Genomic DNA, 27,527 nt, shown 5'->3' with positions numbered 1-27,527 from the left:
GTGATGGAGCTGAAGAAAACAACTTGAAATACAATCAGAAAGAGGAAGCACCCGGAACAATAGAGTAGGAAGAGTGATCTCTGGGAATTGTAGTCTTTAGAGAGGAAGGTGAAACGAAGAGCATTGCAGGCGGAGACTACAATCCCAGAAGCCTTTGGGCACACCTGGAAAAGGCAGCCGCTTCCTGAAAAACCGACACTGGGAATCCTCAGCGTCAACAAGAGGGGGAAGAGAAATTGGATGCTTGAAAATTAAGTCCCTCGAGCGTGGGAAGGGGGTGAGTACGGTGGAGATAATCTCTCCTTCTGCATTTATTTATATGTGAGCCATTGCTCCTTCCAGAGAGGCTGGATTTCATTAGAATCATACGTCACTACGGACCGATAAAGTGTAATTTCCATTGAAATAGATGGGATTTACTTCGGCGTAGATGTATTTTAACAGCACAGTCCTATGCATATCTGCTCAGAAAGAAGTCTCAGTGAGTTCAGTGGGGCTTACTCCCAGATAAGTATTAGAATACACCCTAAAGATTGATGGCATGAACATATAAACACCTGGCGTGAAATAATTGCCTTTAAAAATAATTGAATGAATTGGTCCTTCTCTGATACTCTGGTTTGGGGTGAACACTCGAACATGGGGCGATCAATAGGAGATTCCGGGCAGCGGAAACAACCCATAATTATTTTGTGGGATCTGCTGCAGCCTGCTTGATACGGCGGTGGCTTCTATCTCAGATTGTTTTAAAAGGGGATCAGAAATATTCATGGAAGAAAAAATTACCAGTGGCTGCTATTTATGATGGCTATATGCAGCCTTCAGGTTTTTGAGTCAGTACGCCTCACCAGTTGCTGGGAATCACAAAAGGGAAGAGTTCTCGTGTCCTGCTTGTGTGACTCATGTTCTTGATCACTGTGGACACTCGATTGAACAGACCTTTGTTCTGATCCAGGTCTTCTTACGTTCTTCTCTTTGTGTTTGTATTTCAAATGGTTTGATACTTATTATGCCCTGAGTCACAGTTTAGCCCACACACTGGGGCTTGCTTGTGAGTTGTTCCATCTCTTTAGTCATCATTAGTAACACAAGCAAAGTGACTGTCTTTTTATAGTTTCTGTACAGTGTTTTTGAAGGTTTCAAAACGGTGATTACAATCGGCTTCTCACCTTCTTTGAGTGCGATAACCCATAATTGAAGGTGAAACAGTTCAGATGCTGGCCGCAGTAAAACCAGTATAAACATCATGTTATGTTCAAATGCACTTATCACAAGTGTTGACCCAGTTATTAGCACGTTAATGCTGCACATAAATGAATCAATGCACATCATATGTGGTTCCCTCTACATTCTCAAATTGATCTTGCATCCTTTTAATTATGAACTATGGTGATTAAACCCAAGCTCAGCATGGAAAAAACTTCACTTGTTGAATTTCTTCTTGTGTATCTGTTAGAGATGCATGATCCTTGCCAGATAAAGATTGGCAACTGTACTATGTTTTTACAAGTTGATATTAAGCACTGGCTTTTCATATTTAAGGTTAGATCTTACATGCAGAGGGTAGCAGGTTGTACCATATGCACACTTAAGTGCATGTCTGCAGTGCATATATACAACACTCCACGCAGTCAGGAATGCTGAAGAAATATGGTTTCTGATCACCTGGAGTGTTGCCTACATGTGTATGAGAAGCACAACATAGATGTGAATTTGAGCACCTCAGGTGAAGTCTGCAGCCTCCCTTTGTACATAAATGACTTGCACAAGCAGAAGATCCGAGCCAGGCCTGTATCTCATAAAAAAGTATTACTCATCTGTACAACACTTTTGGGTGCAGAGTGTTCTACAATACATGTGCCCTTAGGATAGGTATTGAGGAGCAAAGGTAGAAAAACAGCAAAACTTTTCTCTTTTGACGACTCATAGGAAGAAATGTAACACTGTCTTAGTTTGGGAAGAGTTGAGTATGAAGATGTGTTGATGGAACTCCTTCCTACAGGCTTAGCACTTTTGGAGGTCAACTATTACTGAATATTCCCCTATGTAAAAAACTGGCATTGTGCAATCAGGGGAGCTTTGGATCTTGGGAAGCTGGCTCCATCCAAGAATTCATCTTGGCTCCATCCAAGAATTCATCTTGGCCCCTGTTCCTTCTGTCCAATCTCTATAGCAGTGATTCACTCCTACATGTTACCGGTAATTGTGACGATAATGAAGGGTTTTGAAGTGCTTTATATAAGTGAAGACTAGTTTGCTATATCTGTTGTAGTTGTATTTTCTCCAGAATAAATTTGTTGTTTCCCCCCCTAGATCAATTAGAATTGTTCTACTACTTGGAAGAGTTCTGCTGTTATTCTGGATTTGGTTAAATCTCTTGGTAAGTTTGTTCTTCTAAGCCTTTAGAACAGGGGTTCCCAAACTGGTCTGAGTTTATTTTTAAAAAAAAACATTTTTATTTGATTTTTCCAATACAAAATTAAAAAAATAAAAATCCAACTACATATCCATATACAATGGTACCTCAGGTTACATACGCTTCAGGTTACAGACTCCGCTAACCCAGAAATAGTGCTGCAGGTTAAGAACTTTGCTTCAGGATGAGAACAGAAATCGTGCTCTGGCAGCGTGGCGGCAGCAGGAGGCTCCATTAGCTAAAATGGTGCTTCAGGTTAAGAACAGTTTCAGGTTAAGTACGGACCTCCGGAACGAATTAAGTACTTAACCCGAGGTACCACTGTACAGAGATTTCTCTGAATCTCAGGACTTCCCCCAACCCCTTCCCTGGAGCCCTGATTTAAATATTTAAAACTGCATCTTCTTCCAAACTCTAACTTTTATATCAATCCATATTGTCCATGGTAATTGTTACACCACAAATGAAATCTGGTCTGAGTTTCAGTCATGTGGTCTGTGGCCGTCTGTGGATTTCCGACTGAAGATGGGAGATGACATATCAATCCCCTTAAATATTTGTGGTGATTTTTATTTCTATTGCTTCTTTTACGTTGTATGTATTGTATTTTATTACAAGTTGAATTCTGTGGAATGCAATAAAATACAAAATATAAAAAGAAGCAGATACAAATACAATTAAAAATCATACAACATCTAGCACAATGGCTACACCAGGCAGAAAAATAATTGTCACCCACCAATACCCTCAGCGCGGGATGCGGGTGGCGCTGTGGGTAAAACCTCAGCGCCTAGGACTTGCCGATCGCATGGTCGGCGGTTCGAATCCCCGCGGCGGGGTGCACTCCTGTCATTCGGTCCCAGCGCCTGCCAACTTAGCAGTTCGAAAGCACCCCCGGGTGCAAGTAGATAAATAGGGACCGCTTACTAGCGGGAAGGTAAACGGCGTTGTGTGTGCTGCGCTGGCTCGCCAGATGCAGCTTGTCACGCTGGCCACGTGACCCGGAAGTGTCTGCGGACAGCGCTGGCTCCCGGCCTATAGAGTGAGATGAGCGCACAACCCTAGAGTCTGTCAAGACTGGCCCGTACGGGCAGGGGTACCTTTACCTTTAATACCCTCAGCAAATTTCAAATGGTCCATGAGTGGAAAATGTTTGGGAAACACTGCTTTAGAAAGAGCTTCTCCCAACATGCAACTGAAGGCATATTAAGACATTAATCTCTGATCATACATAATAAGTGCTGGTGTCTGTAAAGACTTATTCTCAGCTTAGATCTTTATCAACTTAATTTGATCCTTATCAGTATGCAAAAGACTCAGTATTATGGTTGCAGGGTCCCTCCCCTCTTCACACACATTATTAAATAAGCATGAAACCTAGCTATAACCTAACTATAGCTGGATAGTTTGGTGAGAGGCCCAGGGAATGACAAACAAGCTACACCGGATCCCCTTTGCTATACCAGCTACGCCTGCTGTTTTTTAATTACCCACAAGTAGCTTCTGATTCTGAAAAGAAGTATTATTTAATAAGAGTGGCCCATTGGAGCAGAGCCTCCTGCACAACCCAAGCACCAATGCGCATTCTTCAGAATTCAGTTTAATTTATATTTCAAGACTGTCAGTCATTTCTCCCTCATTATGGTTAAAAAAAGGGATCGATCAGAATATTTCTTTATTATTTCTTTATCTCATACAATTTATAGATTCGATTATGATTTTTTTAAAAACCACCCCAAACATCGCAGCAGTTTATAAAACAATTATCGTAAAAACAGCTATTCAGATAATAAATCTTGATGATTTAGTAAAGTTTTTTCCCCCCAGGTGGCATTTTTGTTGGCTAAGATGGGTTGCCGTGATGTCCATGCTGCGACAGTCCTCGCCTTCCTTTCTGGTACAGCTGCCTTATCTGGACTTATTGCTGCGGCTCTGCTGCCTAACTGGAGACAGATGCGACTCTTCACCTATAACAAGAATGAGAAGAATGTCACTGTGTACACTGGGCTCTGGATTAAGTGTGTTCGCTTTGATGGCAGCAAAGACTGCGTCATCTACGACACCGAGTGGTACACAGCAGTTGACCAGCTGGATTTACGCGTCCTCCAGTTTGCTCTCCCCATCAGCATGTTAACCACTGTCTTGGCTCTGTTTCTCTGTTTGATCGGCATGTGTAATACCGCCTTCATAACCACCGTGCCCAACATCAAGCAGGCCAGATGTCTCATAAACAGTGCAGGCTGCCATCTTGTGGCCGGCCTCTTCTTTCTTCTTGCATGTGTCATTTGCCTGACGCCATCTATCTGGGTCATCTTTCATAACCAAGAACTGAACAAGAAATACGAACCGGTTTTTTCCTTTGACATCTCTGTGTTTATTGCCATTGCCAGTGCAGGAGGCTTACTGTTTACAGCCATCCTCTTATTCCTTTGGTATTGTGCATGCAAAACGCTTCCTTCCCCTTTCTGGCAGCCTCTGTATCCTCATGTGCCCAGTGTGCATAGTTACACCTCCCAACCTTATTCTGCACGGTCACGCCACTCTGCCATTGAAATTGACATTCCGGTTGTTACACACGCTTCCTAAATGATAAGCTGGAGAAGCCAAGCACCTGCTCGTTCTCTCCTTCGCCAAGGCACTGCAGGTGAAGTGTTTTCCCCATTCCCTCAGAGACATCTAAAAATGTTTTACAAGGCTAGGTGGGGAAAAATTGCTATTGTAACTTGATAGCTTTTCCAATTTCTCTATCTAGGAATACCGCGGAGATAGGAATGTAGTTAGGTAAGTGAGCCATAATATTAGAATTCTACTTGTTTTGATATTGAAGCTGTTCACAAGTTTCTAGTTCTCATTAAAACTGGTGGCATGTGAATTCATAGGTAAATTAAAGACTGGGACCTTTTTGCTTTTTATATTTTGAACTAGTTTCTTCCATGAATTGTACTACTGAAACATGCCTGCTGGTGTTTATAACCCAGTGCATGAAACTTTCATTTTTAAGTACTTATTGTCAGTCCAAATTTTTACCTAATTCAAAAATGCCTGGGCTGTAACAATGTTTACCGATAGCCATTTTGTTTTTGTTTTTATTTTTGCTTATTTGGAAACATTTGTTTTGTTTAATTATTAAAAGAATCACCTTTAAATAAAAAGAAATATGTATATAAGCAGCATTATTCAATATAATAAAAACCGAAAGCAAAAAGTGAACATCAGTTATATTTGTGACTTTCCAGAAAATTACACCTAATCTAAAACAACCAGATTTTAATAAGACCATTCAAAGATAGCCATTTTGTACTTTTTGAAAATGATAAACTTAGGGATGTTGATGATTCATTGTAATAATTCCCCCCATTGCAATAGCATAGCCTGCATTTGCTTTTAGGTTTAGGTGATATTTCTTAAAGGCTACATCTTTCTCTTTTTAAACATAAGATGTGACCAGAATCCATTTACAATTAAATTTTACATAGTACAATACCGATAATTCAAATAGTCTTGGAATTATCTAAAGTTCACCAATACTAGAAATCTATATTAATAGGTCCCCTCTGCGCTAGACATTTAAAGCAGGATCGGGGCCTCCTAACAACTCTCAGCACCCTTAACAAACTACAGTTCCCTTCAGGAGGAAGCCATGACTCTTTAAACTGGAGTGATACCTCTTTAAATGGGGCCATAGAATGCTATTATATTTTGATATATAGTTATATTGGGCTTTCTGGGTTATTTATTTATAACAAGGATTTTTGGATAACCAAAATTCCTGTTGCTGTAACTTAAAAAAAATCAGAATTATTTTAAACACCTTATAAGTTCGAATGAAATCTGCTGCACTGTATTCATTGTTTGCTTAGCAATGCCCTTTGAGCTTTAGACTGTGTTACTAAATTAGGGTTATTTTTATGGTTTGCTGTATTGAAAATGGGCCTCTGAATTAATAGTAACACTAGTGATTTCACAGTATTTTTATATAAATAATTCTGAAGATGAGATTATTGTTAGAGGCAGTGTTTGACTTGACTTTTTTTAGAGGACTTCTGGTGCTGTAGCTTTTCATGTAGGTCAGATTTCTACATCTCTGACCTTGGTCTTTTCCCCTATTCATTAGGAATCAGGTATTTGGCTTGTATTCAGGTAATTTTTTCCCATTTGGTGGTATTTATGCCTTTTGAATAATGAAAAAAATACTAGCAGGTATCAGCTATCAAGGTTTAAGTATTCAGAAATATGGAGCATATAGTTTGAACTATTCCTTTTTTTAAAAATCCACAAATGGTTCTGAACATACTCTGGAAACCAAGCCTTTACTCATTTGTTTTAGCTGAAGGAAAACCTGGTTTTCTTAGTTTGTTAGGGCTATATATTCTTAAATAGTTAGGCAAGTGTAAAAATATGATCAAATCAAAGCACTTATCAACATTCCATTTACAGAGAGAATTTTTCATCTTTCAAACTGGGTGCCTGCAAAAATTCTCTTTTTCTTTAAGCAGCAGAAGCTTAAGCTGAAGAAAACTCAGGATCTCGTTTTACAATTTGCATTCCTCTAAACCCAATTTCTGCGATGTGTTCCATACTGATGCTTACTGTGATTAAAATTTTAGGTAGATCAATCCCGAGTCACAGGAGAGTTTTTGTTTTGATTCAAAAATTCACTGAAACACGGCTACTTTGAAGTCTGTGGGGATTAGGAACAGCAGTGTCCTATTGATTTGTTTACAGGTGAAAATTGAAAGCTTTGATAAGTGCTTTGCAGTCGCACTATGTAAAAATTCACCACATGTGGTGAATTCAGTTTGCTTCAGACATTCACCGCTCATGTGATTGATAAATTCCCAAAGTATGAGGCAGGCCTTAACTTTTATGTACAGTTGTTGACAGAGGTATAATATCAATGATGCTAGAAAATGAAATAATTGCATTCCCTTTTCCTTCTCTTTTCAGAGGTTATATATCCACTTGCTTATTTTGTTGAAGATCCTGTGATTCTTTCATAGGCATTTTGAAACTTAAAAATGTGCTGTGCATCTTTGTTTGTTTTCCCTTCCTTCCGATGTACCAGTTCTTGATTTAACATTGATTTGTGTTCAGTGATGTGCAAGTGGAAGGCAGGTTAAAGAACCAAACTTCCTTCTACTGAAGCCCCATGACTCTTAAAAAGCCTCTCCAGATGATCAGCATGGGTTGTGCCACCCAGAACGGCAGTATGAAGGGCAAATTTCCTAAAATCAGACACAGGAATCTTGCTCCAGTAGAGCTCCACTGAGTGCAAGATTTCTCTGTCTGATTCATATGATTCCTGCTTTCTGCTTTCTGCTGCAGTTCTGTGAGATGCACCCAAAATCAACACCTTATGCTGTATATGAAGTTTCAGTCAGCAAAGGAAGGGTGGCAGCCTCCACTGTGCATGAATGATGCTGAGAGCTTCAAACAATAGTACCACATGGTTCAGTCATAATTCTATATGTGGTCCTTTTCTTTTAAAGCCATCTGCTACAGGAACTTAGTCTAGATGTTTGTATTTTCAAACTGGTAACTTCTTCTTCTTTTTTTTAGTTTTCTGTTGTGTGCTTGCCTTAACATTTTATTTTAAACTGGTACTATTGGTGCTACAAGCCAAATGTATTAGCTGTTGTACATTATCCTTTAAAGACAAGGTTACCCCAAAATGCATACCTATTAAAAATTTTGAACCTGCTTCTGTATGCAAAAGCCAGTGGATTTTATTTTAATTGTAAGCTGTCTCTTGAACTTTGATCTTGTTTAGCTTGTACCAAGAGAAAAATGTGAATTTCAATATTTGTTACAGAAAACAATTTTTCCATTTCTGTTCTTGTGTTCTGCATGAATATGTATCCATTTCTTCAGGGTTGCCTAATATAGAATTCGCCTTTTGGTGTTTAGTTATGCTTTGTTATGGTTTACATTTTTTTGTAAAAGAAAGTATGTATTTTTAATTATAAATGGTATTGTGCAACTGTGGCTTATTTCTATAGCTAGTTTTGAATATTGATCAGTTCAGAGAGCATAAAAGCTCAGGGCTCTCTAGTACAATGGCTGCTTGATTGCCCTCTAAGCAAACTTCAGTAACTAACCCTATACACATCTACTGGGAAGTAAGCCTAAATAAGATGAATGGGACACATCCAGTTAAATGAGTGTAGATTTGTACTACTAAGGAACATATTTACAGTGAGGTAAAAGGTAAAGGTACCCCTGCCCGTACGGGCCAGTCTTGACAGACTCTAGGGTTGTGCGCTCATCTCACTCTAGAGGCCGGGAGCCAGCACTGTCCGCAGACACTTCCGGGTCACATGGCCAGTGTGACAAGCTGCATCTGGCGAGCCAGCGCAGCACACGGAAATGCCGTTTACCTTCCCGCTAGTAAGCGGTCCCTATTTATCTACTTGCACCCGGGGGTGCTTTCGAACTGCTAGGTTGGCAGGCGCTGGGACCGAACGACAGGAGCGCATCCCGTTGCGGGGATTCGAACCGCCGACCATGCGATCGGCAAGTCCTAGGCACTGAGGTTTTACCTACAGCGCCACCCGCGTCCCTTACAGTGAGGACAAACATCATAAATGAGATGGCAATATTCTGAATCCACATCTGCAGTCTTGAAGAGAGATCCCAGAACTGAAATGTGTAGTCAAACCAAATCCAGCATGTTTGTTGAGATGTCTCCTTCCATTACTATGGGGGTAAAAATGGGTGGGAATAGAAGGAATTTGTGGGAAATGATGTGTCTATGGGTGGAAATGTTTGGTCTCAGATCTCTAAAGTACACATAAGAACTGGCATCTATGAACCAACAGGGCTATCTCTGCACATAAAGCATGTCCTACTCATTGGTCACTGGTGTCCAAATAATATACAGTAAGCCCGCAACTTACGTGGGCGTTCCATTCAGGGAATCATGCCCAAAGCCAAAACTGTGTATAGACCAAACACATTGGGTGCAATGGTGAGTGGGATTGCCAAAGCCTTTCCCCCCTTGGACATCTACCTCCTTTCCACCCTTTATTATTTATGCCGAGCGCTGAATGTGCACAAGTGCACGTTAAGTTGCAACTTGGAAGTCATACAGTGTTCAGTGGCCTTCAAGTATGCAAGGGATTTCAGCCTTCAAAAAAACTAATAACACTCATGCCACATGCATTTCATAAAATTGAAGGATTTCTTGTCAATGCTGCAAAGCAGACAAGGGCTCACTGGAAAGGAAAGTGGGGATCCCATTACACGTTTGTACTATACTGTAGCTTGAGAAGGGATGGAGAAACTTTCTGAGTCCAAGGACAAACCTTCCCATGTAGACTGACTTCAGAGGCTGCCAAGGCAAAAGAGGGTTGAGCAATGGATGGGATTCTTTGCTTTGTAGTGTAAGATATAGTCCAGCCCCACAATGAGACAGGGTGAGGTTAGAGCGCTGGATTATGGCCCGAGAGACCAGGGTTCAAACCCCCACTCAGACATGATGGCTCACTAGGTGAGCGTGGGCCAGCCACTGACTCTCAGCCTAATCTACCTCACAGGGTTGCTGCGAGGATAAAATTGGGAGACACCCACGTGCACCCCCTTGAGCTCCTTAGAGGAAAAGATGGCATATAGATATAATAAACGAAATGCGTCACAGCATTCCGCACACGCGCTCCACCGGGCAAGCAAAAAACATGGCAGCTGAAAGATTCCGGCCCTGCAAAAAAAGCACTTGAGAAGAGCGCCGGGGAAGGGGCGTGGCCTATTCGTACTGAGGACCAGATGGACAGGACTTCACAGCCAACCACATTCGCCTGAGCCAGGGCTGGAGAAACTATTCGGCAGGTGCCCTCGGTTATCCAGGACTCGGAACCCTGTTTGGGAAAGCGGGCGCATGAGGAGGCGGGCAGAAAGGGGCGGGCCTCGGCTTCCGAGGGAGGAGCGCAAAAGCACGGAAGCGGGCGGGACTCCCAGCTTCACCCTCTCTATAGGTGCCTCAGAGGGAAGTGGGCGGAGCGAGGAAGTTGTGCCCGAGACTGTGTAGTTGCTCGCCCTGAGGCGGCCGGTGGGAGTGCGCTTGCGCAAGAGAAGGACCGATCTGTTCCTTAAATCACCTGAGGAGGGGAGTGGACGGGGCCGCGCAGGCCGGCCGTGAGGGGAGGAAGATGATGGAGCGGGAGACGGCCGCTCGGTCTTGGCAGCCGCGGCGGCTGCGGCTCTGGGCCTTCTGCCTGCAGTGCTGCTTCTTGCTGTGGTGCCGCCCAGTGACAGGGATGGAGTCCACCGCGACGCCTTCGCCGTCTCCCGCTACGCGTAAGCGAGGAGGCCATTCTGGGCTGCCCGGGACGGGTCGTGAGGGGGGGGGGGCTCTGCTCTTGCTTCCTCCCTGGTCCTGGTCTTGGTTGGAGGCAGGGGCCGGAGCGGCCTCTCCTTGGGCCCTTGGAAGGCCGGACCGTTTTCCCCGCTTGTTTACCCCCCTCCCCCACGTCGGGCACCTTCAGGTGCAAGTCGCGCGTCCCTCTTCCCCTCGCGAGGAAGCCCGACGGCGACTTCCCTTTCTCTGGCTCAAAGAAGGAACTGTTAAAATGGGCAGGTGTATTATAGTGCCAGTTTCCGGGGACTGAAAGTTCCCCTTCTCGGTCTTGTTTGCACCTCATCCCAACCTAGATAGCCGTTTTGGACGTACCTGCCCTGTAGGGTGAAGCGTTTTGGGTGTGTTTGTGTGGTGCTGAATGTCTTGTTGACATCTCTAAGCAGAGTTTAGACTAGTCGGCAAATGGGTAGATGTTGTTTTGGAGGATTTACTGTTCTTTAATACATTCTAAAATGTTTCAGCATAGTTCACATATGATCAAAGAGATCATATGTATGTCTATACAGCTGTCAGAAAAATAATAGATTCAATTAAGTTCTTCATTTTTCATGCAAACTTTATTGCTGCCCCCTGGCCTCAATTCCCGCCCCCCCGCCTCCTTTATCACGATGACATGCGGTCCGAAATAACTGACCGCAGGACTTGGAAGCCGATTCCTCTCTTTTCAGTGACAAATAAGGGATCATGGCTAATGGTTTAAAGAACCCAGAATTGGATTGTTGTGTGTGTATTTCCACTTAATTTTGTCTCCTGTTTCCTCCCTTCCTATCTTCCACCCCATGCCAGTGTTCTGTTTCCATACAAGGAGGCTTATCTTCGTTGTATGAGAGACTGGTATAGCTCAAACTGTGGCTGAAGCTAGCTGATTACTTACAGACCACAAGTGAAAAATGAAAGCTGTAAATCAGAGAGATTATCCTGGGGGCACCAAATAAGTCCTTCATGCGTACCATCCAGTGCTTTTTTTTCTTTAAAAATGTTTAGCGGTACTCTCATTTTCCTACTCATATTGAAATACTGCCGCTCAATGTGGCCAAACTTAGATTTACAAAATATTTAGGGGTGTGCGCCCCCTGCGTCCCCCCAGAAAAAAGGCACTGGTACCATCACACCCATGGGAGCTGAGTTGGCAGCCCCTAAAATATGCCAACCCTAGTTCTTGTCTAGATGAATGTAAGGCCAGACCTAAGATTCAGTATCCTGTTTCAAAATAGGGTGAAGTGTTTTGGGTGTGTTTGTGTGGTGCTGAATGTCTTGTTGACATCTCTAAGCAGAGTTTAGACTAGTACGCAAATGGGTGGAAGTTGTTTTGGAGGATTTACAGTTCTTTCATGCATTCTAAAGTATTTTAGCATAGTTCAGATTCAAATTTCATAGCTGTCAGAAAAATAATAGATTCAATTAAGTTCTTCATTTTTCATGCAAACTTTATTCCTTTCCAGCATGTGCTGCTTTTACTCAAAAGACATGTGAAGAATGTGTAAAAAATACCAAAGTAAGTGTAGTCACTTTTATATTCGGGGGGATTTTCTAGTAATAACATAAGTGGCTATTTCATGCACAGGCAGAAGAAAATGTTTTGCAAGTATTTGTTGCTGCACTTCAGTAGAAAATGGAAGTCCTTATTCTCTAATGGAAATTTACTGGACAAACTCTCACACAACTGACTCATTCACCATGGAAACTGGAACCGGTTGCTATTTTTTCAGGGAGCCTTGGGAAACTGTTCTTTTTTTGTGCTTTTGCAAAAAACGATATGCTCAAAGTGATGTGCTCTAATACCAAGTTGCTTTACACAGTAGACTTGAAGGGGAGAGCACTGTTGCATTCAAGTTCTTCTTTTGGGCTTCTTGCAGATATCTGAGAACAGAGCTGCATTGATAGGCATTTGATCTGATCCACCAGTCTCTTGTGTACTTAAGGCATGACTTGACTTTTATAGGATAAAACAGCTCCCCTTGATTTGATAATTACAACTCATAATTCTGTGCAGAGTTCAAATGTTTAAAAATCTGCTTTAAATTAGTATAGAATAGAGTTCTTTAAATTATAAGCATCTGGTTTGAAAACAACATAAGCATACATTGCAGCAACTTCTCAAAGTGCATCAGTTTTTTAAAAAATCAATGTTAACAACACCAAAGGATATCAGAACTTTCTCTAATACTGAGCAGTTTGCCAAAGTTTTTAACATAGTATGTACAAAATGGTCAGAACTGTTTGCCAAGGCTTTTAACAGATATTTTGAGCAGGGTTGTCAACAATGGTCTGTGTTTACTCAACTGCCCCAACTCGACAAGTACTTGAAGCAGCACCAATGTAGATAGGAGCTGCTGTCTATTGGATTTCAGTCTCTCACCAGGAAACCAGTCTCCCTGAAATCTAGCTGTAAGCTAGATTTCCTTCCCTGAGCGGATAGATTTGATGTTGGGGCTAGTGTTTGAAAACCCCCCGACTTTGGTTCTGGGGGATTTAAACATGCATGCTGAAACCATCTTAACAAGTCCTGCTGTCATGACTATTATGGAACTATCTCAGTATACATCATTGACCCAATGTATAGAGTAGCTCATACCTGCAATCTGGTTCTCACAAATGGAAGACTTGTAGATGTGTCCGGAGAAAGTACAAATCACCCTGTTGTCATCAACCAACAATTTCCTTGTAGAATTTAGGCTATTAATAGTGTTGCCACCCTGCAAGGATGGATGACCCCTTAGAATGTTCTGTAGCAAGACACTAATGGAATCTAAGGGATTCCTGAATGCTCTAGGGAAGTTTCCAGTTGGCATGGCTGATTGCATCTGAGGCCCTGATCTCACTGTGGAATGGTGAGATAGGAAGGGTCATAGATTGAGTCAGTCCTGAGCACTCTCCTAAGCTTGACTTCCAGGTTTTCAGATGAGCTCTGATCAGTGAAATAGGCTGCATGACTGTTGGAGCATAAGTGGAACAAATAGTGTACCAAGTACAACTGACCACCACTGTTAAGAGTGCATGTTTGCACCTACTGAGTGGTAGTGGTGGCAGTGAAGAAGGCTTACCGTTGCATCCTCATGTGACTATTCAGCAGAACTTTTCCAGGCAGTGATGATGCTAAAGGGATCCTCCCATAAGGGAGAAGGCCTTGAACCTTCAGATGCTTGCTATGACAGATCGGCCAGGTACTTTTAGAATAGCTTGTCCATTTGTGACCGATCCTTGGGATTTATGTTTCCCCTTCTGGTTATACTTGTGGGCTCCAATATCTTCCTTCTTTGTTGAAACATATAAACCAGGGCTACTTTGTTTTGAACAAATTAAGGACTGATTGGTTTGGATATAAAGGGAGACTAGTATGATTTGTTTGAAAAAACCAAGGAGGAAGGTGGGGAGAGTAGGAATCTGAGGATTTGTCATAAGTGGCCAAACCATGGCTTGCTTTTGCATGCATACCATTACCAAGTCATGAAAACTCTTTTTATAAGATGTCCATTTGTTTAAATAGTACATAATTTTTTTAAAATAGTACATAATTCTTCTGTATTTAATAGCAATGAATGACTTTTGTGGTAACTGCAGATAGTTTATTAGCACTGGCCTTGTGACTGTGAGACTGTTTACATTTTAATATCCGTTTTTGAACATTTTCTTCACTTTCCCTAATTTGGTTACGTACTCTTCAGAAGTAAAGACTGATTTAGTTGTATTGGTATGGTACAATGGCCCCATATTTTTTTTAAGCTGTAGCTCAGATAGATAATATCCCTTTGTACTCAGTAGTTGTTTTGTCTGAAAGAATAGCCTTATTGTGTTAAACCAACATCTAACCCAGTATCTACTGTCCAACTGCTCTTGGACAGTTGGACAGTAACAATTTAGAGCAAGCATCTTTGGAAACCTTTTGCTGCCCCTTTCACAGCTATAGGTTCAGCAACAGGGCAGAAAAAAGGAGCAGAGCCAGGAAGCGGTAGAAGAATAAAAGTGTAGGAGAAGTATTTAATGTTGGAAAGATAGAATGAAGTGGAGGCAAGGAATAAGATTGGGCAATAACTGCTGAATATCTTACCTCTTCTGTAAATTCCTACTAGCACATTTACACCAACATTTCATTTAAAATCTTACTGTACAGTTCTTACAAGGTGAACAAAGTAACTTCTGAGCTATTGTGAAGTTACTAAAGCAACATAAATAAATATATTGTAAACACTGACAAAGTTAAGAGTAGTTATGGTAACAGAATGATGAATGACATTCACAATGCTGCAGTGTTAGTTTCGTTCTTGAGGAAACATAAGCCTGACCTTCATTTACCTGGATCATAATGTGATGCTAAGTCAAACCATTGCTTAATATATTTGAATGTGAGGGTTCCCAGAGAGAAGGTGGCAGCTGCTTCTGCACATCTCTCTTCCTGCAACCCAATTCATGGTCTGGCTTATTGTGTCATTTGAACCCAGGAAACATTGCCATTGGGAGAGGGCACCAGAAGCAGAGGAAGAAAAGTGTTGTAGTTTCTGCTAACTGTAAAACTGTCATTGGCTTCTTTTAATACCTCAAAAATTGACATAGAGGGTGTGCTTCAATCACTGCCTGCTCCCCACAGAAAATGTCAAGTTACAGCTCTGTTTTAGTTTAATTTCAGACTATGTTAACTTCTCAAGTAGTGTAAGATTGAGTGGTTGACTTTCAAACTTCCTGATAAGACTACTTCTGTTTATTTTTCACTTTTGTTCTGCTTAGTGTCTTTGGTGCCATGTCAATTCCACTTGTATGGACTATCCTGTGAGGAAACTCATTCCACCATCTTCGCTGTGTAAACTTACAGACGCTTATTGGGCAATTTGCTGGGGTAGGTAATGATTGTGATTGTCTTTAATTTATTGTTACTTGTAATGGAAGGCATGAAATGATGATCATAATTCTTCATGCAAAAGTACTTAACTGGAGTTCTCCTACTAGTCAATATTTCATATATGCACCATTACCTTACATGGACTTTTTATAAGCTTAAAAGTAGTCTTGCACACAGCACTAATCACCATTGGATTTCCTGAAGCTTCCATTTTAATGAGACTGTTTTTCTGGGAAGTTTGTTTCTGAATTGTTTACTGCTGATCTCTGATATTGAACAGAAAAAACATAGTTCTGCTAAGTGGTAGGCTTAAGAATAAAGTCGAGTTATCTGGATAATGTTGTCCTCTTCTGAAGTTGTCTTCTCTGATTTGCGTTCAGTTAATCAACTCACTTAGCTTGCACAATTGTTGCATTCAGTTATAATACGACATCATGGTATAATGTTATGATAATGAACTTAGTTTCCCCTCAGATGGTCACAAGAAAGTGATAGGTTGTTGCTACGTTAATTTTAGACCAGGGTGGATAAAAATCAATGTTTTTTTAAAAAGAAATTAAAAATTGAATTTTTAAATTTAAATTGGATTTTATTAAGTTTAAATCGGATTTTTAAAATAAAATGCTTTTGGAGGAAAAATCTTTCTAGAGATAGTTTTCTATTTAAGTTACATTGTAGTCCAAAGGCTATGAGTCTTTCTGTAAAAAAAAAGAAAGATTTAAATCAATTCTTACTGACTAGTGAGTTAAATCATTATTTAAATAGATTTGATTTAAATCAAATCTGCCCTGTTTTAGATTAAGTGTAGTTTAATGAACTGCAGTTTAACATATCTAAATTCTAAACAAGCCACTCCATAATCATGGTTGGAAGTTAACTTCTTTTCAAGCAAACCATAGTTAAGATTAACAACAGTTTGTTTGGTTCTGACAAAACAGCAAACCACAGTTAATCAAAATGGAAATGAAAGCTGATTTCATGGGCTGGGCCGGGCTGGGAGCAGTATGGGAGCCCAAAGCTTGCTGCAGCCTATTTCCATTGTTCTAAACTATGGATTAGCCTTGCATTCAATGTCTCTTTGTTTTAAATTGTTTATATGAGGAAAGAGTTCTTACAATACTTCAGATCCACTTGTGTATAGAGGGTTATCAAAAATAGATTTCACTGTTCACAAAGTTCTGTCGTAGTACATGAGTTCTCTTTATATGTTACATGTGTAGAAGGAATGCAGATGGGTTTTTTGCCTAACCCCATGTGGAGTTTAAGTTGAAAATATCTGATTTTGCTACCCATGTAATTCTAATTCTCTCATTTTGAAATGTGACATTTCCTTTAGTGGTTGTTTTCTATTTTCTTCCAGGATATCTGCCTAATATTGTAGAAGACATACTTGAGAATGGATAAAATTGAAATTTGGATTCCATAGCGTCACTTGCCCTTTTAAATAAACAAACCATGTGCTAATGTTCTGACTATCTTAATATGCTTAGTTTTAAGTTTAATTACCAGTTTTAAGATCTTTGATACAAGAACTAACCTATTAAAATGTGCAGGGCAGTACCTTGGACCCAGTTAGATGGAATCTCTAAACTAGAAGAACACATTTCACAATGACAGGCCCATCTACTTCATCACATAAGTGAATTCCAGTCATTCCATTAAGATATAATATGTAAGTTGCTGCAAGGTGGTCTTCTAATGGGCCCTAGTCGCTTCCCTGCATGGAGCTCTTCTCTGTTACTGTATTTCCTTCCTTTGCTAACCTTTGCATGGACTAAAATTCTGTTTTTAATTTTCAGTCAACTTTGAGGCTATGATCATCAGCATTGCAGTTGTAGCAGGCTTCCTTCTCCTCCTTATAGGATGTTGCTGCTGTTACTGCTGTCGCAAACGTCGTTCTAGAGGGTAAATGGTTTTTCTTAGTAACTTTGCTTGATTTTTCTCCCCCTGACTTCGTCACCATTAACCTATAATAAAGTTGTCCTTGAAATTAAGGGTTATACAAATGTAATTTTAAACACCTGATTGAAAAACATACATAGTATGGTCGTCTTTGTTTACAAAAATTACAGGGATCCCCAGTACAGAATGGGTCTGCTCTACATTGAGTGTAAACTTCGTGTCAGAACTGGGTTTTTTTAAAAAAATTAATGTACAGTTTCCTGAAGAAGGTATTATACACTTGAAACACATTGGATATCTGAAACATAAATTCCATTAAAGGCACTTTCATGACATGTTGGGGCTCATTCTTTAATGTCCATTACACATTGTGTCCACTGGGTGTCAGTGTTTTTTCCTCAATATGCTCATATGAAGTAGCAGATGAAAGATCTGTCTTTTAACCTAAATCACTTTGATATGTCTTGTTATGATGCTGGTGAGTTAAAAGCTAGAAAGAACCATGTTTTGGCCTCTGATTCCTATTTCACACTTCCTCAGGTGAATTCAAGAAGGGAATCAATAATCCACTGCTAGTCAGAGAAATGGTTCCCAGTCAACTAATCCCATACTGTGATATCCAAGATCGTCATTTTTATATTGAATTACCAACACTCTTATTTATTCCACAAAATATATGACACATAAGGTGCAGTCAATGAATCATGACTTTCAAGTGTGTGTTAACGTCAGCTTCAAATTCTTCAGTATAAGATACCACTTATGATTAACTTGTAGAGAAAATGCTGCAAATTTGTGAATGTATGGGTAAACTAACAAACATAAATTCCTCATAAACTATATATCAGAAATTATAGTTTTTTTATTTAAAAAAGTGCTTTATTTCTTAGGCGACCATCTGAAGAAGAAGAAAGATTTATCAGAGATCGGGAAGAAAAAAGAATGCAGTCACTTCAGCGGTATGTTTCAAAGCTTTTCTTTTTTTAAAAAAACACCTAAATACATAAGTTTTGCTCATAGATGTCATTAAAAAAGAGTCCAGCTAGGGATATGTTCAGTATAGCCTTGCTATAAAGCTTTGTAAGCATTAATTGCAGTAGTTCACTCTTAGTATTTATTAGGCAATATGCTTGTGAGCTGGCTCCTAAGGGTTTCAATAAATGCAACTCATGATGCTAGCTAGAGGCTTTGAAACCCTAAAAATAATAATTTGATGCTTGAGGGCAGTCAGCTATCTTGTACAAGTAGATATACAGGTCTGCTTCCAGACAGTGGTGGAGGAAAGGCAGCATAATAGAATGAAGCAGTATTGGGTGAGTCATCAGATCTTCTGTTTACACCTCCAGGATAGCAAGATGTTCTGCCCTGGTGCTGATCCATTTTGTTAGCTGTTCTCCTGAGGATCTTCAAAGCTAGAGTCTATTTGTGCTATATGTGAATAGTAATCGTGGTAGTATTTTATATGAAATATAAAATGAATCACACTGTTTGCCTGATAGCACCCATAGTGATGTACATTTTTTAAAAAACACTTTTTAACCCCTTGCTAGAACACAGGCAGACAGGAACAGCAATAATTTCCAGTAAGGATGTCTGATTTCTTAGTTTTCTAAGTCAAAGAGAAATTATACATATATCTAGATTGCCACCATGTATAAGATGCCCCCTATTTTTGGGGACTCCAAATTAAGAAAACACCCCTCAGAACTACCTGTGTATAAGACGAGCCCCAATTTATAAACCTACTTTTTTGGTTAAAAAAACAACAACCCTAGTCTTATACACGCAAATTACGGCATTTGCATGTTTCTTCAGAAGTATTGATTATATATTCATTTAAGAAAACGTATATCCCACTTTTTAGTGCTAAAGTACCACTCAGGGCAGTTTTCAACACCTGAAAATTGCAGTTACATAAAAGTATATAAAATTGACCACAAAGAAATGTTCATCAGTTAAAACTAAAGCATTAAAATCATCTGCCACATACAGAAGAAGCCTGCAGGAATAAAACTGTCTTCAACAACTGGTGAAAATTAGCATTGCGTAAATCAGGCCACACTTCACAGCAGGGCTTTCTATAATCTTGAGTGCAACCACCGAGAAGGCCCTTTCTCTGAAATATGCTTCCACCCTAGATAGGGCACAGAGAAGCTCAGATTCTTTGAAACGGAAATTAATATTTGCAGAATTCCTCTTGGGACAGCATGGGAAGGGGGCTGCACAAGCCAGACACTTTGCTCAGGCTTGCTGATACTTGTTACTGCAGTGTTATACCGCAGTTTATCATTACATGTGAACCAGCATATAGTAAGTTGGTAGGACTGTGGTTCAGTAGTAGAAGCTAGTCTTGCTTCTTATATTTGTCCCAAATTTAGGGTGGAATGCAGTCCTAACTAAGTCCTAAGTCTTTTGCACTAAGTCAGTCCCAAGAACCCTGTAAGAATCATGCAAATGATGCTGCAATGTTAGGAGTCAAAGGCATGAGTCTTTTGTAGTTTGGTTCATGTCCCTCATGTCATGTTAAATTTATTGTTGGCTTTGGACTATTGAGTAGCAGGAGATCTCCCAGCATTCCATTTAACTTCAGCTGCTAAGATGATCAGTCCTGGATTTTTTTGTAGGCAACCTCTGGCTAGAAGAAAAGCTGTCTAAGCTAATATAGCCTCTATCTGTCTACTGAAACCTCAACAAATCTCCTTGTGTATTGCCACAATTTATAAGTTAATTTTCTTGGCCATTAAAAAAACCTTTCATTTTACAAGCTGTTACGTATGTTAGAATAAGAATATGCTTATTCAGTATGCATATATCATTCATTGGAAACCCATACATTTGAAGAAAAGACTTTTGAACTGAAGCCTTATTTAGATATTACACTGTGATGGGCATTGCATCACAGTGCAACATAATATATTGATGCAGTCCTCTATCTAGAGTTTATTTTGAGCCAAGATCTGTGTTCCACTTATCTTTGTGTTCTAATGTGTAAGCAGGAGTTAATTATATTGCTTTGTCGTATTTTGCTTAAAATTACGTCTTCAAGTATTTGTTTTTTTATGTTCATAAACTTTTCAGAAAACATGAAAGAAAAGTGAAGCATGATGAGATACGGAAGAAATATGGTATGTATAATTCACATTTAAACACCCCACCCCCAGTAACCTATTCTTAGTTCATGAACTATCTGGAAAATACATCTTCATACCTTCCCTGTCCCAAAAAAGAGTTTGGATGCTGCTGGAACCTATTTGTTATATGGTCTCCATATTATATGTGGTTTGCAGGGTAATTTATGATAAAATATGATGTTAAAGCAGTTTCAGTGTCTTGGTGGTCCTTCTCCTTATAAGATGGCAAGCCAGTCTTGCAGATGCCAGACCATGGTTCTGCAGTGAATTTGGGATCTTAACTCTCCTGCAATATACCTGCCCTTACCCTGAACATTTGCCTAAGAGACTATGTTTAATTCTTAGCTTGTCTATGGAGCTCCCAACACCAGATTGTGAGTTTAATATTGCAATTTTGTTGAATTTTGAATGTTGGAGGCAAGAGAGAGTGAGTGAGGGAAGCAAAAGTTGCCTTCTTTAGCCCCTAATGGTTTATAATGTCTTGGAGGTGAGGGAAAATACAGGCAGTGGTGGGAAATACTTTTTAATTAATTTGTTAATTTTAACCCTGCCTCCAGTAGAGCCAAGGATGGCATGCACATAATCCATTCTAATAACAGAATAAAACGTTAAAAACACTCCATTCAAAAATTACAGTAAACAGTACCAATCAACTACAACACATTGGTTCTCTGCTGTTGCCTGCAGTTATGACACAAAGATCAAGTTTATTTGTATCATATCACAAGAGTGAGGTATATTAAAACATATAAAACACTCAATAGTCAAACTCTCTTTGGCTATTAACCTGCAGTAACATGTTTTGTAGTATATTGCTTCACCCTCTCTAAATCAAAAGTTATAGCTGCTTGAGTGCCTAGAGAGATCATGTAGATGGAAAGGTAGTGTGAAGTATAAGTCATCTGCAGGCTTTACTGCTGTAGAGTTTTCTTTTTAGTACTTTATTTTGCTCTTAAGTCTAGTAGCTTATGGATATTTGAGTTACACGTTGAACTAAAGTGCTTGGGACACAATCCAGCCCAAATTTTATAGACAGCTGCTTCTATGATGTAGTCTTCTAATTACTGGCAAAAAGAATTTATGCCATGGTGTAAAAGAGGAGACAGCGCCATATGTACCGTGTACTGGGATAAGTGAGGTGAATCCTGTGCCCAGGATTAGAAATCGGAATTATTTACTGTGCATACAATTAAAAGCAATCTATTAATCTACAAAAAATCCTGCATATTTCTTATTCTGAACAATTCTGCTACACCCTAGCTAATATCTATTAAAGTGTTACTTAGTCTCCCTGGCTTCTGAAAGTTCACTGGGCACTGCTCCTAAATCTGAAAATCTTCACTACTGTAAGAACTAGAAACATTGTATACCCATACTCCTTTGCTTACGCAAATTCTGTGATCACAGAATACCCATCGCTTGAATTATTAATGTAAGCAGCTTCTTTCTATATCTTTGGACAGTAAGCATTTAATTGGGATGCTTTCATCATTTTTTTAAAATTAAGCACTACTAATTGCCTAGTTAGTATCTCTAGTTGGTATCCCTTCTCCGCAACAGTGCACCTCCTGTTTAATATAGATCTGGTCCATACATCATTGCAAACTTCACTCAACAAGGGCCTAATAAAGAATATTGCAGAAAACTGTAAATACACTAGATCTTCCCGTCTTCAGTGATGTGCAAAGGAGTCTTCTCATTTAAATAGGCAAGAATGAATGGAGAGTAGCAAATGCTTTGCTAACCCATCACTAAATTAAGATAACATCTGAAATGTCAGCCTTGTTTGGCTTTGAGGGAATGTCTTTTTACCCCTATTTCACCCATCAGCTTTTCTTGCTCCATTTAAATGGTAATTATAAATTTATAATGCATTGCAGGTGTTGCTCACTCTAGCCACAGTCCTTTGGGAGCACTGGAAGCAATAGAGCTTTAATAAGTGGGACTACTCGGTTTGAGTAGTTTCTTTGTTACGCGATTTGCCACTTTTTTATAAGAAACCCTGGTATGAATACAGTTTGATTGCTTAAATTATAGGTTCATGGCTAAATGAGTTTGAGCAGCATTTAAATTATTTTTCACTGTGGTAACTTTCAAAGGAAATAGATGCAATTGTCGCATACATGCTAAACATTTTATGCTATGCCTTTGTTTAGATTCTGAATACACTTTCATATAGTAGGGGAATCAACAGAAGGTAGATCATGGTCCACTGGTTGACCAGTGGCCAGTTTCTGGTGGACTACCCGAGTATGTGTTTCTTTATCTGTCTATTGTGAAAACTGTTCATTTATTCCTACTCTGCTTTTTGTGCTTTAGCCAGTTACTGATCTGTAAGAGGACCTGCTATAAATTTGCTCAAGCAGCTTGGCCAAAAGCTTTTTGAAGCCCACAAGCTTATTAATGTTTCAAAAAAAAAAAAATCTAAAAGGTTACTGGCACAGGATTTACCTTTGCATAATCCATGTTGAGTCTTCTTAAGCATTCCTAGATTTGCAGTGTGTTCCTGACACCTTCTACTTCCCCACTCTGACTAGCCACATGCTTCTCAGTCATCTGCTGCTTAGCCATATTGCCAAGGACCCAAGAAGTTCCCAAACTGCATGTAGTCATGGTCAGAATGAGCCAATATAACTGGCTGGAAGTGAAACCATTTTACCAATTGTTGCTGGCTTAATGTCTGAAGGCAAAGAAAACTGAAGAAGGTCCTTTAGATACTTAGCTTCGGGCCATATTGATCTGTAGATTAGGGATGGGGAACTTATGGCCCTCCAGGTATTGTTGAACCCTAACTGCCATCTGCCCTATCCAGCATGTCCAGTTGTCAGGGAATTAATTCCTTTTTCCCTGTTAGTGGATATAGTCTCAAACAATAACTACTTTCCAGTAGGTGAAGACCTTTCCTGACTCTCTGGAATAATTTAAGGGCAGAGTCACCTTCATACATGCTACTTTCCCTTTAGATCTGCTGTAGTTCACAACCATTATTAAAAGAGAGAACCTGCCACATCAGGTGGGGCTAACCTGCGACTGGTGGGAGTTGTAGTGCAACACCATCTGAAGGGCCACAGGTTGGCCACCCAGGTGCTCCATGTGATAAGGCATGCTTATAAAGTGGATAGACACAGTTGGCACACATAGGTTGTGTGCTTGCTGTTTGGTCATTTGGGTTGTTGCCATCAGGAAGTTATTTTAAAGCTTTGTGTTTGAAGCCTGAACCATGTCTATGTTTGAATGTCGACAATTCTGTATGATATCTTTTACTGTGCCTATCAGTAGATTAGATTATAATTGCTTGTTATGTGATTTTGCTACTGTTGCGTACCTGTTTATATGTGTCACTGTATGCATCTGATTGCTGATCAACAAATAGTCATTGAAGGGCTGGGACTCCTTTTCTCTGTGAATAATGTTCTTTAAGTGTTGGCATATCAGCCTGTCTATACATTTTCACGTTGTCTTGTGCATCTGATCACTAAGCTCATATCTGTTGTCTGCTTTCTAATGTCTCTTGCCTCTCCACCCCTAATTCTATTTTTAAAATATATTTTATTTATAATTTTTGGGTTTATACATTTCAATAATTTTACAGTCATTTTAACATTTCACAACTTGACTTCCTTCCCCTTCTTTCTGCAGATCCTTAAATTTATTTTTTAATATTTTCTGCATATTAACTTGATTTGTTTATTTATTCATCTACTTAAAATATACACTCTTATGAAACTGCAGGTTATTACAATAATTCTGCCATTGTTCTTATCTGTTTACAATTTGTAAATACTCAATATATCATTTCTATTATTTTATAAAAAAGTTTGTTATCTTGATTTCTTACTTTTCTGGTAAGTTTCGCCATTTCTGCTTATTCCATAAGTTTTTGTATCCATTCTTCTTTTGCTGGGACTTCTTTCCATTTTTGAGCAAGTAACATTCTTGCCTCCCCACCCCTAATTTTAGATTCTGTTACTTGTCTTTGTACCAGAATGTCATACTTCATAACTCCAGTGTTAAGTACTCTCATAATGACACTTCCTGTGCTGTGCTTGTGCTATGAGTGTCTTTCGTTTATATATATCAGTGTACTCTTAAAATAGATAATGTCATTGTGTGTGGACACTACATGCCAGTTTTAATTGCTTCCTTAATTGGTGAGTAATCAGGTTAGACTAGACATGATGAAACTCCTTTGTGTCTGTGGGAACTAAGCCTTGATTAAAGTTCTTGATGGATGGTGAAGTGTGATTTGAAGCCTTCCAAGTTTTAATTATCTATTTAGAATTTGCCTTCACTTTTTCTTTTAGCTCAGTAGCAAGTGTTTCTGGTTTCTTAGTCTGAGTGTTGAGCTGCTTTTCATCAGGTGTTGGAGTGTTGTCTACTTTTTCTAGGTGCTGCTCATCATATTTTTCCAGTAGCGCTATTATAAATGGAGATCACATAATCCTTAAAATTGGTCTTGGCTGCATTCTGCAGAACTTCAGTACCTTTTTTGTAATTGATGTTCATCCTGACACCCAAGCGACAACCTAGTTTGTTGTGATAACATGATATTATTCTATTTGCAATTTGGAAGCAGAGTTCACTTCCTCAGCTCTGCTGTGAGAGGCCATCTCCATCAGGCCTTCTCTCCCCTCAGCTGCCATCTGCGGGCAGGCATTTGATCAGGCTGCCTCAGTGGGAGGGATAAGAAGCAGGGCTCATTTCATCAGCTTTGCTGGAAGTGCAGCTTCATCAGCCACCTCCTGCCTCTGAATTATGCCAGCTGGTCACTATAGGAGCAACTGTTTAGAAATTGGTGTCTGAGTTTTGATTTTCCTCTTCCATCTCTGTCCCTTTCCCCTTGTGGTTTGTGGGTAGGCTTGTTTTGCTTGTATGTAAGTGACTCTGGGATCCTTTTTGGCTGAAAAGCTGGGTACAGGTGCTCTAAATAAATAAATTTTGACATGGCAGAACAGGTTCAATGTACTGGTGCAGTATATTGGGCTGTACCATCCTTGGCAACATAGCTGGTTTGCTATGTTTTAGCTACCTGGTTGAAAAATATTTTCTTAAATATGTTATTTTAATTGTCCTGCTTTTTCCCCAGGTCTCCTTCAGGATTCTGACCATCCATATAGCAGATATGAGAATGAATGAAAATGGATGCTACTGTGTCTTCTTAAAGATGGCAAAAATGTGAAGATAATTTTCTGGTTCCAGTTTAAATCACCAAATATGTGCATAAATGCTTAATAGAAAATGGTCTTTCCCCCCTTTGTAAGCAGCATTCTGTTTGTGTATGTAATTTTTTTCTAATATAGAACGCAATTGTGGTTCCTTTTCTCTCTTCCCCCATCCCCTGTTCCTTTTCTAGACCTCTTATTTAATGGAATGTGAGTTGAGTACAGAAATAACAATCATGTCATTTCCCCTAACACTCTAACCTTTATAAAACAAAGATATCATCGTCTTTTCCACATAATGCTAAATAAAGACCTCCTTTAAATCTGTGTCAAGTAAGTGTTGGCAAGTATTTGACACTACAGACATGTGTGGTATCAAGTGATGACAAATAATTACAGCCTATGCCGCTTCCAAGACTGTTAATAGAATATGAGGGGTGTATGTGAGAGTATGCTGGTGTGAAATGGCCACCTTGGGCACAGCAACCAGACCTGGATAGCTCTTGGTGTTTCTAAGTCAATCAGTACCTTCTTGCTCTGCCCCAGCTCCTTGAATGTGGGTACCTAATGGATGCAAACATATCCTTGCCTCTAGATTTTCAAATCTCTCTCTCTCTCTCTCTCTCTCTCTCTCTCACTCACACACACACACACACACACACAAACACACACACCAGTTGGACTTGCAGTGGCACATATCCTCTCCCAATATCTTGCTCCATTTGGGCCTTCACTGCAGTTTGAGCAGAGAACTCCATTGCCACTTAGGGAGATAAGTGCCCTGCTTAGGTGTTGGGAGAGGGTTCTGATTTGTGATCATTATAGACCAACATTTGAATGACGATGGATATTCAACAATACCTGATAGCCTTGTTCCATTTTTCTACAACATGTAGAAAGCAAATAAATTTTTCTAATGTATAAAGAACATCTGTATGTAGTGCTTTTTTCTATATATCTTCACTTCTAATAATGAACTCGTGGTGAATTCTGACAGGTTTGTGGCCACTGAAAACAACAGGGGAGGTATTAACATGCTTGGGAGAACCAAAGAAATTGCAGAAGTAGAACACATTGCCAAAAGGTGGCATCTACCACAAAGCAGCCCAACGAGACCTGTGCATTCTCAGTAGCCAAAGAATATTGGGCACATTTGCAAACCAGAGAAACTACCACGAGCATCACACATACAAGTATGCATTGTGACCTCTTCTATTGGCTACAATAGAATATTATTTTCAGGCATAGATTCATTGGGAAATGGCCACCTTGGGCACAGCAACCAGACCTGGATAGCTCTTGGTGTTTCTAAGTCAATCAGTACTTTCTTGCTCTGCCCCAGCTCCTTGAATGTGGGTACCTACATTTCCTGAGGGTGCATGGGAAGGCCTCTAGATGCATGTGCATTCACAGGAGCCACATTGGCAGCCCCTGGGATAGGTTGTAGATCAAATATAGAAACAGAAACTAGGAAAGTGAGGAGGAGAAGAGTCAAATGCCCTGCTTGGAGAGCACAGTTATCTGGAACTCTGAATAGGCACTATCCTTGGAGTGATTATATATTGCTCATTTTGTTGTAGATCCCACAAACTTTGTGTTGTCCTGCTATTACACAATTAAAAATGTCTGTTGAAAGTCACATAGGTGAACTTTTGTGAAAATCAGGTGCCATTTTCTGAATCCTTAATACCCATCCTGTATTCAGTTAGAATTATATACAAAGTGATTT

The 27,527-nt window shown here is 39.8% G+C and overlaps 2 protein-coding genes across 4 annotated transcripts; both read left to right on the top strand.

Moving 5' to 3' along the window:
- The first annotated feature begins 107 nt into the window (after positions 1-107).
- On the top strand, positions 108-8,396 carry CLDN12 (claudin 12). 3 transcript variants are annotated; one of them, XM_083578905.1, is made up of 4 exons: positions 108-277; positions 2,314-2,519; positions 2,746-3,168; positions 3,538-8,396. In XM_083578905.1, the coding sequence occupies exon 4, from the start codon at positions 4,265-4,267 to the stop codon at positions 5,000-5,002; it is 738 nt and encodes a 245-aa protein (XP_083435031.1). In that variant the 5' UTR covers positions 108-277; positions 2,314-2,519; positions 2,746-3,168; positions 3,538-4,264; the 3' UTR covers positions 5,003-8,396. The 3 variants fall into 3 exon arrangements, 2 of the variants coding, with proteins under 2 accessions (XP_083435031.1, XP_083435030.1); XR_014540337.1 differs by lacking the exon at positions 2,746-3,168 and having other exon boundaries at positions 113-277; positions 2,314-2,380; positions 4,244-5,060; positions 7,364-8,396; XM_083578904.1 differs by lacking the exon at positions 2,746-3,168 and having other exon boundaries at positions 115-277; positions 2,314-2,380; positions 4,244-8,396.
- Positions 8,397-10,231: 1,835 nt separating this feature from the next.
- PTTG1IP2 (PTTG1IP family member 2) lies at positions 10,232-26,726 on the top strand. The gene is made up of 7 exons (XM_083577500.1): positions 10,232-10,708; positions 12,212-12,264; positions 15,492-15,600; positions 17,403-17,508; positions 18,396-18,464; positions 20,584-20,630; positions 25,723-26,726. Exons 1-7 carry the CDS (start codon positions 10,561-10,563, stop codon positions 25,770-25,772), a joined length of 582 nt encoding a protein of 193 aa, XP_083433626.1. The 5' UTR covers positions 10,232-10,560; the 3' UTR covers positions 25,773-26,726.
- Positions 26,727-27,527: the final 801 nt, after the last annotated feature.

Source organism: Podarcis filfolensis (assembly GCF_964270895.1).
Source record: "Podarcis filfolensis genome assembly, chromosome: 12".
In the NCBI taxonomy this organism is placed as follows: Eukaryota; Metazoa; Chordata; class Lepidosauria; order Squamata; family Lacertidae; genus Podarcis; species Podarcis filfolensis.
The sequence above is the reverse complement of the archived record's forward strand: the minus strand, read 5'-3'. Positions and strand labels throughout refer to the sequence as shown.